The sequence below is a fragment of the Gallinula chloropus genome, assembly GCF_964237585.1.
Source record: "Gallinula chloropus genome assembly, chromosome: 3".
Lineage (NCBI taxonomy): Eukaryota > Metazoa > Chordata > Aves > Gruiformes > Rallidae > Gallinula > Gallinula chloropus.
Genome location: NC_140087.1, coordinates 96,548,787 through 96,567,008, shown reverse-complemented (window position 1 = coordinate 96,567,008; position 18,222 = coordinate 96,548,787). Strand labels below are relative to the sequence as shown.

The 18,222-nt window shown below is 38.0% G+C and overlaps 1 protein-coding gene across 1 annotated transcript in view; it reads right to left on the bottom strand.

Moving 5' to 3' along the window:
- Window positions 1–18,222, bottom strand: part of DST (dystonin) — a gene marked incomplete at its 5' end in the record, with an annotated part of 301,073 nt that overhangs the window by 126,279 nt on the left and 156,572 nt on the right. The window contains 21 exons of the mRNA XM_084262411.1: window positions 1,200–1,298; window positions 2,046–2,153; window positions 2,247–2,330; window positions 2,987–3,149; window positions 5,410–5,603; window positions 6,412–6,550; window positions 6,774–6,952; window positions 7,280–7,437; window positions 8,329–8,512; window positions 9,635–9,761; window positions 9,892–10,046; window positions 10,280–10,432; window positions 10,825–10,950; window positions 12,300–12,395; window positions 14,051–14,155; window positions 14,256–14,417; window positions 14,531–14,608; window positions 14,806–14,934; window positions 15,018–15,480; window positions 16,313–16,467; window positions 16,803–16,896. Coding sequence (XP_084118537.1) covers window positions 1,200–1,298; window positions 2,046–2,153; window positions 2,247–2,330; window positions 2,987–3,149; window positions 5,410–5,603; window positions 6,412–6,550; window positions 6,774–6,952; window positions 7,280–7,437; window positions 8,329–8,512; window positions 9,635–9,761; window positions 9,892–10,046; window positions 10,280–10,432; window positions 10,825–10,950; window positions 12,300–12,395; window positions 14,051–14,155; window positions 14,256–14,417; window positions 14,531–14,608; window positions 14,806–14,934; window positions 15,018–15,480; window positions 16,313–16,467; window positions 16,803–16,896 — 3,151 coding nt within the window. The remainder of the gene's footprint in view (window positions 1–1,199; window positions 1,299–2,045; window positions 2,154–2,246; window positions 2,331–2,986; window positions 3,150–5,409; window positions 5,604–6,411; window positions 6,551–6,773; window positions 6,953–7,279; window positions 7,438–8,328; window positions 8,513–9,634; window positions 9,762–9,891; window positions 10,047–10,279; window positions 10,433–10,824; window positions 10,951–12,299; window positions 12,396–14,050; window positions 14,156–14,255; window positions 14,418–14,530; window positions 14,609–14,805; window positions 14,935–15,017; window positions 15,481–16,312; window positions 16,468–16,802; window positions 16,897–18,222) is intronic.

Here is an 18,222-nt window from a genome sequence, read left to right as displayed (position 1 = left end):
CATGAAGGCTATCACCATTGACACATTTCTTGATCCTTGTTTCAATTGTTGTTCTTTGTTTCAGTTTTTATCCTTGAAACCATTTGTATTAGTAGCCATACTAAATCCTCAGTAACAATGGCTACTTATCAACAAACATTGTATTTCCATCAGTATGCTCCACCACTTCATGATGCACCAAGGTACACGCTGTTAGTGCTACACTTTGCCCAGAAGTATTCAACAGCAAGCCAAGTCAACAAAGACAAAGCCAACGCCAGAATTACACAGTGTTCGTTTAAGAACTCTGTTTTTTTTTTCTGTAATAATAACATTAAAATTTATACCCTTATGAAAGTGTTCTGTAATTTTATATAATTTATATAGGACTACATTTAGTAGGCACAACTAGAGAACTACATTTAATATCACCATTGTTTTAGAGATGTGCACTGTATAGATTACACTAAACAGCTGTAGTCCTTAAGAATGACTATATAATCTATTTTAGAGAGAAATATTTCCAAACCAAGTGAAGAATTTATAAGGTCGGGGGAGGGGGGGGGTCCTTCAATTATTTGGAAGGTTGATTCTGCAGCAAGCATGTATTTTAGAGTAATTTGCTCAATTTTGGAAACCTACTCTTGTTAATAAGAGTCAACACTAAGCATAAATAAAATGCCATTTGACCACAAGGAATCAAAGCAGTCGAAAGGCAGAAGGGAAAAAAGAATTCTAAATGTGTCAAAGAAACTTCAGAAATTAAAGGGCATCACATCTCTATTTAAAGAAGTCCCTTCTATGCTGTTAAGCAGACCAGAATGCATACTACAGAATATTAAGGCAAATATAGGATATCAGTGATGCATACACCGAAAGTTTGCACTCTACTTAATGTCTGTATTGATACAAAAGATCGAGATCTAAAATATTAAAGTATTATAATATACTGTATGTTACTATATCTCCATCAGAATTAAGTGATCCATATGATCCTTCTAGCTGGAAGCAGTGGTAAAATGTATGGGTAGTGTAGGATTTTGCTTATCTGAATGATATGACGTAATGTAACACACCTACATTCCTGTATAAAGTGCAGCATATACAAGGAATTTTAGTCTTTCAAATCTGCTGCTAACTTTGTGAATAATTCCAACAGATACATTGTTTTCTATTTGCCCAGCTGTTCTTTTTGCTTCATCTGCCAGGTGATGACCTACCTCTTCCTCTTCCAGTCTTTTCAAAGAGTCACCTGCAAATTTAATGTACTGAGTCATCAAGGTCACTAAGGCAGTATAGCGAGTCCGTAAATCCATGAACTGCAGAGAAACAAGGGTGGGGGTGAGACAGAGGGAAACACTCCCATTAACCTTCAAAGAAGTGGTAAAAATTATTCTACAGCTTATGCCAATCTTGACTCCAAAATCCTGATTAATGGAATCAAAAGTCCTAATTTTGATTCCAAAGTTGAATGCCATCAATAGGCTGCATGTGCAGACATAAATCCTAAGGTTAAATAAGGTGATCCATAAGGAGAAGAAACAGAAGACAGTGTTCTGACTTGGCTGCTACTTCATTCCCCCACTCCCCACACCCCCATCACAACAGGTTTTAAGAGGGACAAGCAGAGCTGGTCGTTATTCCTCTCTCTAACGGTTAGCAGGGAGACAGATTTATCTTTCTCATCCAAATGAGGCTGATTGCCTTGGAACCTGTTAGTGTTCAGATCTGGCAAGCTTTATAGATGAAAGCTCCCCCTGTTTACTGTGATCAAGATCCAGCCCAGGGACAGGTCTAAACAGCTTTACTGAGATAAAGTTCCCATAGGGCTTTTTAGAATTTCAGGGACTTCTGTTGATGAAAAGCCAGATACTGTTTCATCACCCAAATACTGCATAATGACCACCAGAATATTTATCACATCATATATACACACATATACGTAATCTTCCTTGGGTTACCCTATTTAATCATTAATAAATCCTACACCCCATTCTTGTGTTTACACTGTTTTTAAGTAAAGACTAAAAAAGCCCAAGTTTTCCTGTCAAAAGAAATCCATTTACCTCTTGAATAATGAAGTCTGATGAGCTTTGCATTCTTCGGCGTTTCACTGGAGATTTCTGTTGGGAGTCAACCATAGCTCTGTAGGTCATAGTCTGCAACTCATAGTCCTGTAAGAAGAAAAAATACGCAAGATGACCAGCATTCCACATGATGCTGACACTAAAAAAGAGAAGGTTTCTAAGTATAATGTTATTTATTACCTTCACAGCAGCTGAGTATTGTTCTGAATACTTCTGGCATTCATCTATTTTGCTTTGTTTCATTTCAATCTCAGAAACCAGCATCTGTAAAATATGAATCTGCATCTTCATCTCGAAAAGTTATTCCTATTCTTATGAGCATTTCTATTTTATCTAACATCGTGACATTTATATCGCATGCATGCGTGGAAATAAGCATGTAAGTGATTCCATGCTCAAGCCTATGTCCCAGGCTTTGTCAGGCTGGAAATAGTGAAAAAACCCTGCCAGGTCTAATAGCTGGTCAGTGAACTCAAAACTAAATCAGGTATATACCATTTCACACATATAATTTATTATTCTGTCTGCATTTCTTTCTTGCAGGAGACAGTTGTTGAGTTTTGCTCTGCTTCCACAAAAATATTTCTATATCCATAAATAACAAAAACAGTACGGAACAAAAAAAAAATAACGTCCAGAATTTTAGGCACTCTCTAAGGTTGTGCTCTTCTGGCACATTTGGGGACAGAAACAATCTGATCTGTAAAATGGCAATAGTCAGTGAGTGATATATTCATGATGTTACCTGTATTATAAACACAAAGCCACAAAAGGTGGTGATGACTTGGAATATTACAGTAACGGCTGAGGGATAAAAGCATTTCTATCAAGAAATAACGCTGACATCCCTGAGTTAAACTGACATTCTAATTCTTTGGTCATTACAGCAGGGCTTTCCTACAAGGAGATCACTCTCATACCTTATGTTGGTTCAGCTGTTTAGCCAATGCTTTGCTATTTTCAGGATGGATTTCCTGAATCTTTCGCTGAGTATCTTCCACTTGTTGAATCCAAGTGTCCAAAGAATTGTAAGTATCTTTATAATACTTCAGGGATTTATTAATACCTTCTAAGTCACGCAACCTGATTTTATAAGACAAGCCAAAAGGAAGAAATTTAATATTAAAGATAAAAAGTAAAACACTAAGCCAAATACAGCTTTAAAGGCTTCAGATGCCTTATCTCTCCTATAGCCCACACTACAAACAAGTAAAATAATATTTACTAAAGAGTAAATTAATTTCTCAAACACCAAAATTCCCAGCTTGATGAAGCCTTTTCATTTCTCATAAATGACACCCAAGAGAGATCCTACTACAGAAGAAACTCTGCACATATCCCTAATTAGTGACCTAAACTGCTTGAACCTCCATGAGGACAAGAAACCCCATACAAGAGGGAGGGCTCTGCAACAGCAATTAATTCTGTTGTAAGAAGTGAGAGTATTTCAAATGTGACCTGGGCGAACTGGGAAGGAGTATGCTGTGCTGGAGTTATGTTGTGGTTCCCAGACTCTCTGTGGCTCCCACAAAATGAGTTACACGAAAACTAAAGCCTTTAAATATTCTAATGTGTGAAAGCAATTGACCCTGTAAATCCATTTAAATCATGCTTTTGACCTGAAAAGTGTGTGCTGTGTATTTCTTGAAAGTGGTTTCCATACTGATGAGAATAATTACGGTTTTTCTTTCATGATCCTTATACTGTTACTTCAAAGTACCGCTCTAAAGCACTGCAGGATAAATAAACTTTTTATGATCACTGTAGCAGTGTTCTCAAGATGCCAAAAGGCGACTGAAAAAAGAGCAATCAAAGGACACTCCTGCTCTGGTTTCATAGTTAAGCATGTTTTAAAGCTAATAACCATGAAAAAGCGAATCATGATAACTGCAGCCAATATTTGTACATACTTTCTGTATAATGATCATCAGTGTCAAGCTGTTAGGAAGCAGCAGAGTGAACATTTGCAGAAAGCAGCTTGTTTACAGCTCCATGCTGCAACTACAGCAATCTGTCCTATTTACACTAGAAGCCACTATGTACTAACAGTGATTTTTCAACATATTCTATTCAGGATACAGTCCTGCAAGGAGAGCATGTGGTCCATGTTTGCCCTCTGAGGAAATAAGGGCAGTTCAGTACCTCACAAAACTTTTTTATTATTATTTAACTTATATCACACTATCAAGAGATGAAAAATCAGAGGTGGATTTAATGCTAGCCACTCTGCAGTCAGCTTTACATGGGTCAGCTTTTGCCCATCTTTCCTTTTAACTTCCAGCAACGTTAATAGAGACCAATAAATTAGTTACTTAAAAGTGATTAACTTCAGTATTGCACCTGAATGGATATTAGAAAAGGAGCACAAAAATGTGCAAGAACGTTGTGTGAACTTTTACATCAACAGCACCATCTCTGATGCTCTTGTTCAGGTTTTATCATCTTGTTGTTCATTAGTTATGACAAACTAATGAAAATTTTAAAGGAAAACGATTCAGGTTGTGTAGTACAGACTTCCTTAACTTGGCCATACTTTTTCCTACAGTGCTGTTTCCTGTATGTAAAAGAAAGTAAATGTCACTTATAGACACCTCCTTCAGAATTCTCTGTCCTAAGGAACCTGCTTTGGCAGGGGGGTCCGACTTCACAATCTCTTGAGGTCCCTTCCAACCCCCACAATTCAGTGATTCTGTGAATTACATGTAGATGTGTCTTGCTGTATCTGCACATCTGTGCAGGCACGCGTATCTGAGTAACATTCTCCAACATTATCATGACAGTAACACTGAAGGGCTGAATTTAGAGCAACTTCTCAACTGGATATTGAGGCTGAATGAAAACCATTGCACACCAAAAGGAAATACTGGCACTTCATCAAAAGCTGTTGTGACAAAATTATCACAGAAGTCAATGGAAGCTAAGGACTTCCAGACTTAGCACTTGAATCATTAAAAGTTGACATGAATCCAATCATAACTGATGAATCAGCTCATCAATGTAGCCTGTCAGAACTAATTATACGGAGAAGCAGATGGAATTTCCATAGGACAGCAAGCCATTTCTGAAGGCTTTTTTCTTCTAAAATAAAAGACAATTTTGCTCTACTGTGTCTGGGTAAGTTGTGAGTAAATAAAGTTTCTATATCTTGTTAATCTTTTGGTGCTCAACAGACATTTCCTGTGGAGAGGCACAGAAAAGGTAAGAATCCTTGATCTTAGCACATTTCACAAACAGTTCAGAAAACTATTCTGAGCTATTTTAACATTAATTTCTGTTTATTTTTCCTCAGAAACAACAAAACCAGCATAACACATGAACAAATTATAATAAAAGCTGTACAAACCTATTTTCAATTTGAGAGTGAATGTTTTGCCACCTCTCGGCTAACTGATCAACTTTTTCCTTATGCCAGTCAAAGTCAAGATCACGCTCCTTATGCATTTTAAACATCTGATCACTGATCGTCTTCGCCTTCTGCAGTTCATCCTCTAAGGCATGGAACACTTGTCTTTTCTCATCTACTTCAGATCTCCATTGCTAGTATGTGATAAATGGTAAGTTGTAAATAACTTCAAAACTATGACACTATTTTACAAATGAGTATTTTACATAAAATGTATAAACAAATAAATAAAAAATATTTAAATTAATATAGTACTTCTGGCTGCACAAACACTGGAATGACACCGGAAAGGGTCTGAAGTAACTAGCTATGAACTGCAAAAAAACTGTTAGTAACAGCATCTGTCCTGACACACAGACCAAAATACAGACAGTAAATTAACACATTTATCTTATAAACTGCAGCTTTCAGAAAAATTATACCTACCAAATATAACATTCTATCTAATGAAAAAGCATTACTCATGATTTACAATATTAAAATGAGGTGTATACAACACACAAAAAATGCTGAACTTAATCTTCTCCCTTCTCAAATATATCTGAAAAACCTCCTAGCAACCCGTGATTAGTGTACCATAGCAGTAACAGGGATGTTGTAACCATGATATATTTATGTTACTGTAAGCATGACACCTCTTGAAGAGCCAAAAAAAATTAAGCCTCACTGCAGCACTAACAAGCGCCACTCTTGAAGCTTAGATACTTCAAGACGTTTGCCAACAGCAGGAATGTGCACACAAACCTTCCAAATTCTAAAGTTCCAAAGCTGCTCTTTTATTCCTGAGATGTCAATCCTAATACAGACTTTCCTCCAAATACCATCCTCCAAGCCATCTTTTGATACGTTATACAGTACAGCATAATCAAAACAGGTGTTATAAGCGATCATCTTCCCAATATTTTTTGACTTGCCCATGAAAACGCACCGGCCAACTCTTACCTTTAATGTACCCATGAGATTTTCAATGTTGTTCTTGTCAGCTGTTACTGCCTCTTCTTCACACAACTTTGTTTCGTAGAGTTTCACTAACGATTCTGCTCCTTGAGTGTTCTTCAGCACCAAATTTACAGTTTTTAATCTGAAAAATGGTAATCTGTTAACTGAACCATCTATAACAATATTCAACACGCTTATGTTTAGCAGGCTTTTCATGTCATGGGGTACCCCTTTATACAATGCTAAAATATTAACTCCCTTTTCCTTGATTGCCATTATTCATACTGATTTGTGAATGTATTTAATTTATTTTTCAGAGAAAATTGTACACTAAAACGTACAATGGGAAATGGCTTACTACATACTTATCTATGTAAATGGAAGACATGGAATAAACTTGGTTCATGTTCTGAATAACAACATTGAGCTCAGAACGCAGAGTAGGGACTGAAGGAGAACCAGCAGCTTGACTGAAAAACTCTTCGCATTTATCTGTGATGACTCCCAAGTCATCCTTCAGTCGATCCAGTTCTTTCTTCAGTTTCTGTAAAATAAACAGTGATTGACAGTGTTTTTAGCCCATGCCAACCTGATGTACACACTACATAGCATTATCAGTACTGGTCTGCTCTCTGCTTGTTTCACGTGGACACCACTGAATTTTTGTCCAAAAGAATGTTTGCATAAGAAGGAAACTAACAGAGTTGCTGTTTATTGGCACCTTTTATCTCACAAACACAAGCTTCATCTTTGACTCTTGTCTGTTCAAGGTGCACAGCAAACCTTCCTGGCTGCATTCAAAATGCCTAGATCTGTTTGGTTTAAAATAAAGCTCTCTTCCTAGACAAAACAGCCTTTCTCAAAGGCTCACCTCTTGCTCTGAAATCCTAAACACACTTTCATGTAGATCATCCCTTTCCATTGGGGTTCGGATCTGCCGTATTAACCGTTCCTCACAACTTTCCAGCCGTAACCTGATATTTCTGACTTCAGAGATGTAGAGATTGTAAATAGATTCTTCCTGCTCCTCTGTTGAAAGAAACAAGGAACATATTGGCAAACAAAGCCATAGCGTCATTTCCATCATGTCTTCTCAGGAAACACTTTTATAAAGTCACCATTCTACGAGTCTTTTCATGACTGCCACAAATCCCGCTGCAATTTGAGCTATAGGGAAAATTTTAGGAACACTTGAATTTTAGCTATTATTACATCACCTCCTCACACAGGAAAAGTTAGCGTATGTCTTGGACCATTCCTCCCGGCCACAGACATCACCCCTATGCAGACACTGCTAAATTCAGTGACTGATTGTTCCCATCACACTGTATCAGGCTCAGTACTACAGTAAATCACGTTAATGCAGTAATCAGCTTTGCACTACTGTATTTCTTTAAGTCGTTAGCTGACAGTAAATCAGAATGGATGTAGTTTAAGCTTTCTGTTCTTATTCTATTTAAGAACAATTAAGAGAGTGGCAACTACATTCTGTGGAGCTAGGAAAATACTGAGATTTTTCTTGCCTTAAAAGCGTGAAAAATTTTGTACTTCTGTTATGAACTCAACAAAGTCATCAGGTTGCACTTCCAGCATTCAAAACCAAGGAAGGCATGACTAAACATGCTCAGAATAAATTAGCAGGTGTTAATTTTTTTTTAGAGCTCTGTTTCTCAAGAAACACATCAATACTTACACATAGTTTAATGTATATGAAGTTAAAACAACTTAGAGGTTCTGCACAATGCAATTGTGTGCACAGTTAAAATTATGACAACCTCTTCAGAAGAACTGAGGCATTAACAGTATCAGTATGATAAAAAGGGTAATTCACTAGTGCTCGTAGTGAGAGAGAGAAGTTTTATCAAGAACTACAATCAAGCTTGTGAGGGAATCTTTTTACTGTTCTCAGCAATGTTTTACCTCTTTCTGCAGATTTCAGAAGCTCTTGATAGTATTGCTTGCAAACATTAACTTCCCTTTCCAGCTGTGCCGTATCGGAGCTTGTAAAGATCTTGGACTCCTGGCTATCTTCCACAAAATCATCAAAGCGTGACTGCAAATTGCTTAGAACCTGCTGATGTTCACCTGGCAGCATCGTCTTTATCTGCAACAGATTATAAACCCCAGGCACAGTCAGCAATAATACCTCACTCACACTGTTCCCTGTAACAGTCTGTATCAAAAAGCAAAACTGGCCAAATATTAAGATGATCAAGTCAAAGAATCGAGGTTCTGAAACACTGCTGATCCTAAGTTGGAGTCCGCTTGCCAGCTGATAGTTTCCACTCACTATAAAATCTTTTTCATCTTTAACACCAGTAATGAGCCCTGTCAAGCCAACCCTCTATCTGACACTGTTTCTCCATCTAATGTCAAGTAGCAACAATGAACAGCCCACAAGAGTCAGGCAAGTAGGGACACTTCAGGAATCATCTGAGATTCCTTCTCAGCAACAGTGGGAAATTAGGAGTGAAAAATGTAATTTTAGGTATTGCAAATATTATTGCACCAGTTTGTAGACAGATATACACCAATGTTGTGTAATAAACTATTTTAGAAAATAGTGTTCAGCCATACATCTAGCATGGTGTATTTAAATGACCTCACACACTGCTTTAGCGAGAAAGAACAGTATTTTGACCTACAGCGCTATTTCATGTCTGACAAATTAATCCTAGCTAGCTATTTCATACTTACAGACATGCATAAGACTGAAAAAAATGCATTATGAAGGAGGGAGTGTTCAGCTGCCTTCAGCTTGAAAGACTAAATGTCACTTCACAGAGGTTCCACTGTGAGCAAGAAGTTGCAGCATGAGGAAATAACAGAGGTTTCATGAAGATTAACTGTAGCCTAATGAAACTAACCTCCCCAAGTATCTTCAGCATAAATGCAGATAGGTAGGCTGCTGCAGAACAGAATCCAGATTTAGTCACTGCTCACTGCTTCAGAGATCCCATCCCTCCCTGACAAGAGGCTACAGAAATCAGCACAGTAAGGCTGCAGGAAGTTTTCATGATTCCATCTCTCTCTGCTCCTTCCCCAAATGTATCTGTGTAAAAGCTGATCAGATCAATGCAGAACATTGCACACTGGTAACCAGCCAGCTATTCCCCTAAGGAAGATGAGGATTGCTGCAAATTGTCGATTATACAGTATTTCTGGGATATGCAGTCTATGACTTTCCAGAAAATGGCTGAGGCCCTTCCCCAGACGTAGCACATACCGAGGCAACATTGCCAGCTCGAACAGCTTCAATCTCATTTGTCAGGTAATGCCAGGACACCACACTCTTCATGTTTACATGTGACTCATGCCAAAGGGCCAAAACATTTTGAAACTGCTGTTCAATCCTGAAACATAAAGAGACCCCAACTTTAGATCAAAGAAACACATGAAGAGGGGAAAAAAAGACTTTATTTTAATCCAAGCTTCAAAGAAATGACATTTAAAGAAAAATTGGTGGGTTTGTTTTGTCCCTACCTGTTGGCTGTATCTATTGCTTCTTTGTTTGGTGGAGGAACTGTAAAGCATACAGATGGAACCATGGCCTCGTTACCACTCGGGCTAATGACTTTCCATTTAGCACGATGGGAGTTGTTTGCTAATACACACTCATCATCTTTGTAAATAGTTATCTAGTATTAACAGAAAAGCAGAAAAATAATGAGCAAATACTTTTACAAAACACTTCTGCAAATGGTGTCAAGAAATAAGCAACAGAACAACAAAAACAACAGTCAACATTTGCTCTTGTTTACTAGGGTGGAAGAAATTTAGAACCCTGGATTCTCCAGGAACGTGGTAATTAATGGAACTTTAGCTGAATTCTTTCGTCTGTAATTGATTTGAGGAAATTCAAGTTTCTAACCTCAATTTGTCTATAGTCACAGATGGCTTTAATTGGGATGGATGTTTTGAGTATACAGTCAGGGTTCCTTGGCTTCAGCTGAATTATTGCTTTTGCTCTCCCCACAAGGCCTGCTACTGTGCTCTTATACTGCAGGAGTTGCTCTTTTTCTTCCTAAAACAGTAATGAAAAAGAATACGTCACAAGAGATGGCCAGAACACAGTGCTGCTTCTTTTATCCTGTTAAGCTTTTATTTTCCTGACTTCTTTGGCTGTTTCTTAAAACTGGCACATTTTGCAAGCACAAAGTACCTTTCTAAAGCTACTGGTTTCCCACAACATCTGGTATTGTACTGATAAAGAGATAAATACATCTGTATTTTGAAGTTATGAAAAAATGTCATTACAAATTGATACAATAATTTAATTATAAATTCTAATAATTAATCTTATTCTTTTCCTTTACTTTAAAGGAATCATTTTAACACACATTTTATGTCCAACTAAAATCTACACATTTGTTGTTTAACTGTAACTCACGTTTAATAGGAACCTTGAATTCTTACCATAGACTCCTGGACAAGGTCTTCCAGCCTATGAAGGCTGCTTGATCTATCACAACTGTATTTTCGGTATATGGTATCTTTCAAATTCTTTAAATATTCCATGGCTTCTTTGGCGTCACTGAAAAACTGGGATGAGAACAATATGTGGGTTACACAAACAGCCACACTGTGATGCTTTAAGTGTTGTCTTTTAAAAAGTGAACTTTTCTAGAAGCTTAAAGCAACCACTGCACCACACACTATTCATGATCTCATGTCATAGAATCACAGAATCATAGGGGTTGGAAGGGACCTCGAGAGATCATCGGGTCCAACCCGCCCAATGTCAATACACTCTTGAAGACAACGTATGTAGTAACACCAGTTATTCTTGTGACATGCAACATTAATTCAGCAGTTATTGGACCTTAGTTAATTATTGTTCCTGCAATGGAAAAGTTTTCTGAAGTGATTCTTCCTTCCCTTGGAATAACAATTAGCTTCATACGTAAAGAGCAGACAAAGCCTACAAGCTGAAGTAAACTACCTGCACAATTCAGCAAACACACTGGAGGAAATATTCTGTGCAGGAGGGGATGTGAGCTGTCACATCTGCTGTTCTGCAATGTACCTGCACCCTCAAACTAGGGTCCTAGTTAAGCACATTCAGAAGAGAAATGCATCCTCCCCCCATTCTATCCCTGAAGCCTTTCTTTAATCTAGAATTCTCACTTCTTGCCCCTACCAATGGGAGCTCAAATTGCTCAACTTGGTCGTCTCCAGTGTCCCTTTCCTAAGTTTGGGCGTTTGCCCTTCTCAGCGTGAAGGCATTTCATCCCAACATCACCCCTTCCTCTTCAACCACCTAACCCAGAAGACACTAATGTTTTAAGTTTATAATTTAAATACAAAAAAGTAGATTTAAAAAAAAAAAAACAACACAACAAAGAGCTCTTCAATCTTCAACCCTTGTGCTGAGAAAACCCTAAACCTTTGATCTTCATGCATGTAACGGAGTACTGCGTCATTTGCCGAGTATGTAAATGGGTCATAATCAGAAAGGTGTCTTGTTAGATGGGCCTGTTGTCTGGATGTTCTCTGCTCTCTTCATTATTAATGCCATTCTATTTGGGTAGTCCTAGAACAACTGCCTACAGTTCTCCCTTGGCCACCACTCTCCACTCTACAGCCCTTGCAGCAGCTGTACTGATGGCAGTTGTGCTGTCAGGGAGAGAACATGGTGTCATTCTCAGTGCTTCTCCTTGCAGCTGTGGCCCTGAAAATTGTCAGGCTGGATTTTCATCTGCTGTGAACTGATCTAACTGTAGTGAAGACAATACAGATGTGGTAACACTGTCAGAGCATGGCTCATCATGTAATCACTGCAAATGACAAATGTCAATTCTACAAGTACTGTAGAGGGCACTTCCAGTGGAACTTTCTGACTATGGACAAAACTTAAAACATTTCACATTTTTGTTGATCTACTTTCTTACCTCAAAATATGCAGCATTTTCTCTCAAATGTTGTTCAACACAGTGACAGAGCTGAAGAATCCAGCTCCATTGTGTCTGCATTGCAGCTCTATAGGCCTTTAAGGGAGAGAGAGATATTTTACAAAAGGCAATGAAAATTTAAACGTGCATTTACAGGATTCAGGAAACACAAAAGTAACAGAGCAAGCACAAGCATCTAAACCTGACCTCCTTAACCAGGAAAACCAAGCTGCGGCACGGAAAATTCCAGTTCGATGTGAGAAAAAACCCCTGTCGATACAGCATAGTCAAACAAAATAAACTCGTCCAGAGGGGCTGTGAAACCACCATCCTCAGGCACGTTCAGAATTTAGCCAAACAAAGCCTTGGCACTGCTTTGAGCAGGGGCTGGACTACGTATCTTGTTCCTCCAGCCTGAGCTCATCTGTGAGTCCATGTCTCTATTTACTCAATGAAAAGAGCTGGATTCGTGCCTGAATACAAATCAATTAAGTAATACTGCATACACAATTAAAATAATGAATCGGGACAGTTTAGTGTAACAGTTGCAGAGGAATATTAAGACCTTAACCCTGCACAAGTGACGCCTCCTATGCTGTCAGCAGGGTGCTGCCACTCGAGATGCACTGCAGGAGCCTTCACCAGCAGAGGGTACTCTTGACTTTGTGAAATCAGTCAAAAGTCCCCATCTTTCAATTCCGTATGATTCTCAGGGAATTCAAAAGAGTTTTTCCATTGGCTTCAATGACTTTCAAGCCGATGCATTAATACATAGATAATCCTGTAGCAAAGGCATGTTTTTTTTTTCTTTTTAAATGCCCCATACAGCATTATTACAGACTCATAACCAGCACAGTCATCTTCACTGAGACTGAAGTTATGAAATAATGTATCTTTAATATATTATACTGATATGAACCCATGAGAACAGGATATACTTTTAAAGAATAAAATTCCCCCTACTACATAAAAAGTCATTTATTATTCAAAGTAAATGTTATGAGAAGGAAAGAAGGGCAGAGTTTTCTTCGTTTCTAATTTATGCAGACATAAATTCTCTAAGCTGAAGAACTATAAAAATGCATCCTCTCCATTTTTTCATTCTTATATAATAAAACAGCTTTTAATTAATTCTATTTTTACCACCCTGTCTGTTTTTCCTCTTTTCTTGAAGATCTATAGGGAAAAGCATTTTACATTCTCCTATGGAAACTCATTATAATAACCCTACACTTACAGTAATTTTTCTGTAAACCATTTACCTTTAATATAGAGCTCAAGTCAAGTCTGAACTAAATCACATCACCTGGGCAGATCTTTAACATCCCAACAAGTTTCACAATTCATTGACAAATAAGTTATGAAACCAACACTAACCCATAAAAGGAACCTCTGCATATAAGAAGCAACTAGAAAAATTTGACTGAAACTTCTTTAGATCCAGCAGGAGACAAATCCTATCAGGACTGTTCTGTGCCCTCAGTGTGCCAACACAGTTTCTGTCAATAACACTACAAGCTGCATGTGTGACCAGAAACTGCTGTGCAGATCAACTCTGGAAAATTTAGTTTTAGCCTTTAGGGGCATTTTATCTCAGCAACTCAAGATGTAACCTGAACTTTACAGAAGTGTTTTTACTTCTTGGAAACTGGAAGACACATACAGCATGCACTGAAAGGGTGGTAAAAGCGCCTACTATCTATTAAAACAATAACTATTTTCTTCTTCAAGTGCTATTTTTACTAACTTACCTCAATGGTTAGCCTGGCTGGGTGATTTTCAAGAAGTAACTGCTCAGCTATTTCTTGTACTGATTTAATAACTTCTTCTTTTTGATCAAGCTCTCGCATTAATTCCTTTTTGCCAGACAAGAAAAAAAAAGTAAATTTTTAGAAAACCCTTCAATTTTAAAAGATGATTTAATTATTCCCTCTTCATTATACTAGCAATACATACTGCATGATATTCCTTTTTTCTTGTTATATTGGGGTTTCTTTCACTCCAGTCATATGCAACCTCTTCCTCTTCTTTTTCGTTCAGCCATATCAGCTCTCTAGTAGCACGAGACACAAAATTGTGAAGGGTATCTAGGTGCCTTTCCTGATTTCTTGATGTGTTCTTTATTAAAAGGAAAAAAAAAGATATTCACAAAAATCAGAATTTAAAGCTCATCCCTTATCAAAGATGATGTACACCAAAAGCTGAATATCAAAGCAATGTAAAAAACTTACCAACAGTTTTGAATACTGACTCTCCAGTTTGTGCAACTTTTCTGCATAAGTGAGTTTAAGAGGGGCAGTCATTTGGATCTGTATTCAGTACACAAGGTCAAAAGACAGAAAAAGATGTTAAACCATTATATCTAATTTCACGATATGACATCTAGAGATCAGAAGTAAAAGTAAGTTAAGACTGTGAAACCCAAACAGAGTTCTAAAATTCAATATTAGTTTATGGGTCACCCAGTAAGAAAGTAACCAGAGAAAGAAAGAATGCAGTGCCATACCTCACTGATTTTAGCTTCCTTAAGGCTGGATTCAAATTCCTCAATAGCTTTGTGGACATTTTTGTGATTTTCTAAATGACTTTCAACGCTTGGTAAATCTGAACCCCATTCTGCTCGATCAAGTTGCACCTTACAAACAAGAAGAAAAAATTAGCCATGCTCTACAAGCAGTAAACTTATTAGGAACAGACTATTTCCACGAAGACCGCTACCTGCATTTCTTCCACCCAGCTCAGTAAGTCCTGGACAAATTTCATGTTCACCTCTTCTTCTGTTAAATTCTGATCCACAAAAGCTGATTTCATAAGAGGTTTTCTGATTTGCATTAGTTTGAGTGTTTGCAGAGCCCCACTGTCTACTCCTGTCACATAGCTTTGAATTAACCGTGGCGGGATGCCTGGTGTGTAAGCGGGAGTGATGGTTGGTGTCAGTCTGGAAGTGAGACCTGATGAAAGACCAGATGTCAAGCTGGAAGAAGTCAAACTAGGTGTTAAACCTTGGGTCATTGCAGCATTTAATTCAGGGGTTAGACTCGTTGTAAATCCTGAGTTTAAGCTTTCAGTTATTCCTGATATCATCAGCTTTGTCTGCTCAGTTGTTAGAGCATGGCCCTTGTTGTACACAGAAGAACATTCGGTCCGTATGGCCATCAGTTCATCACGAAGTCTTGCAACTCTATTAAAATAAAAGAAAATTAGTTTAAAATATATTTAAAAGAATGCTTTTGATTAAGGTTTATTATACTGAACTGAATTGCAACATGAATTCACATGATCTCTTATACTTCAGTTGTACTTAAGTATAAATAGCATTTATTTCAGAAAGTATAGAGTCTGTCAGCTTATACTTCTATAAATAACAGGCAATAGATGCAGAAATCAGGTAATGAGTAGAAAATCAGCATGGTATGGGCAGAGCAGAAATCTTACAAGATACTACATGTTGCAGTAGATCAAACACTTGCAGTTCACTGCCAAGGGGCTGTTACGTGCTTGATCTCACTCAGTCCAGGACAAATCCTAAAAAAACTTTGGAGCCACTTCTTCATAAAATTCAATTATGCTGTTTAAATGCATCTTTCTGCCATAACTGTACACACTGCCACAGATAAGCTAATGTTACCCAACGTATTACCTGTTAGGTTAAGAAACCCACAGCTATCACCAGAAAACCTGCCCTCATTTTTAAAATCCAGGTTAGTGAATTCTAAAAGCATTTGTGCCATAAAACAAGCCAACATCTTTACACTCAGGTGCCTAACATACATTAAACGTTTAAGTCATGTTCTGATGAATTACTTTGTTTTCACAAATGAGTACAAACAGCTCCTCTTGTCCTCAATAACATCTGTGGGCAATGTACCCAGCCGAATACCTGGTAATCTTTACTTGAGCGCCCAGTGACAGACTGAGAAGTTTATCCATAAAGACCTGAAAACAGTGTCCATAACAGGTATCTATCCATATTTGAGATATTTGTTTATTCATATAAAGCCACAGTGAAGTACCTTTGCACAAGCTGGTCTGCCTGATAGTATTTTCCATCAATAAGAATTTGGGCATCAATCACTTGCTGGCGGAGAAGGTTCTCAGATTCAAGAAGATACCCAGCTATCTCTGCCTCATGTTGGAACTGGAGCCCTGACTCTAGCCGCTTGGTGTCCTGAATAAATAAGAGAAAGTCATTAAGCCCTGCAGTGAAGCCAAGTGAAATGAGCTGTAGGAAATCCCAATTATAAATATTTTTTTTTTGTAAGAATTTACACTGATCTTGAAACAACTGTGAACAGCAATTTTATCTAACTACTGACCAAAAAAATAAATCTAACAGAACTCACTCTAGGCATTTTTTTTTCTTGGAGAAATGATAAATTAAAAATAACAGCACAATTAAACTAGAAGTAGCAGGTATTAAGTATGCACTAAAAAACCCTACAGAATTTTTATCACTGCAGTGATTTCATGAACACAGGTAAGTGGAATCACCAGCTGACTTACAGACTGCAGAGCATTCCGGGCGAGTATTAGTTTGTCCTCACAGCTCCGGCTGTCCCGCTGAATTCTGTTTGCAATCTGCTGCAGCATTTCCAACCTAAGAGATGCCAGAGCATTTCAGAAAAATAAATAAGCATTAACATTACTTATATTTAGTACACATTACATTACTTTAAAAACATACAAACAACATATAATAAATACATATGTCAAGTTACCTGCTTCCTTCTAAGGTGCCATTACCAAAGCTTATACAAGATTTTATCAGCGTGGGACCACAATTAACAGAAAGGAAATTCTCGTTAGACTCAACGCTGGTTCGAGCACTAGTACTGTTGCTAAACAGTGAATCACTGCTGTGATAGCTGTAACTACTGCTATTCATTTTTACATCCAGAGCACGATCCTTCTGGCTGCTTACATTTGCTGAAAAATGAAAAGCTAAAACTCCTACAAAATGTACAGCTTCTAGGGATGAATTTTCACTACTGGCTTTGGAAACACCTAGCACTCCTCCTTTAAATAGGCTTCAGTACGCATATTCAAAACCCAGCAATTAATATTCTGCCAGCTCTTCAAAGGGTTTTACCTGGGGCTATGTATGCTACCTTGCTCTTGGCTTCCCCACCTCCCATTAAAGCTTTGCAAGTACAGACTAGGCAGCAACGTTAGGGCGTCTCTAGGAAACAGACGCGCCAAATATTTTATCTAAGTGTCACTAAATGTTGGTAAGCCAAATAAGAACTTAAAGTAAGTCTCTGCAGTGTTTCTCAGACTCTCAATGAAGTTTCCAAAAGGAGTGAAGGGAGAACTCTGGTGTCCATGGTGCAGACCAAAACACCTCCAGGTTGGCTTGATTCCTATTCCTTTAAATGGAACCACACAATAAAACTGGGGGAATATCATGGTTAATCAGCTGGTAACAACATAAGGGGAGACACCTGTATACCATCCAACCCACCACCGTGACTCCACTGCCCACGTATGCTCATTTACTAACTGCCCTGTCGCACTAATCTCCCATCCTGCAAATTTCACTCCAACTTCTTCCGCATTCAGAACTAATTGCTTCTTGCTGTTCAGACCGCAAAACAAGTAAGAAAAATCTGATCACTGCCCTTAAGTTTACGTTTTAACTTGGAATTTGGGTAAGGGGTGATTTTTTTTCAGTATTGCACCCGCAGCGTTTAGGACCTTCTGAAAACCACACCCTCAATGCAAGATGACTGTGTTTACACAGAAGAGCACAGCAAAGGCATAGACACACGCCTGTGGTAATTCTGAACTCTGCTAGTCTTGCAAGCTAGAGCTCAGTTTGGCACTCTGCTCATTGACATCACATTAGTTGTGATCCCAAACACCAATCTGGTCCCACATTGCCTAACTGCATAGATACTTTTGGATGTATTAACCAAACTAGCAG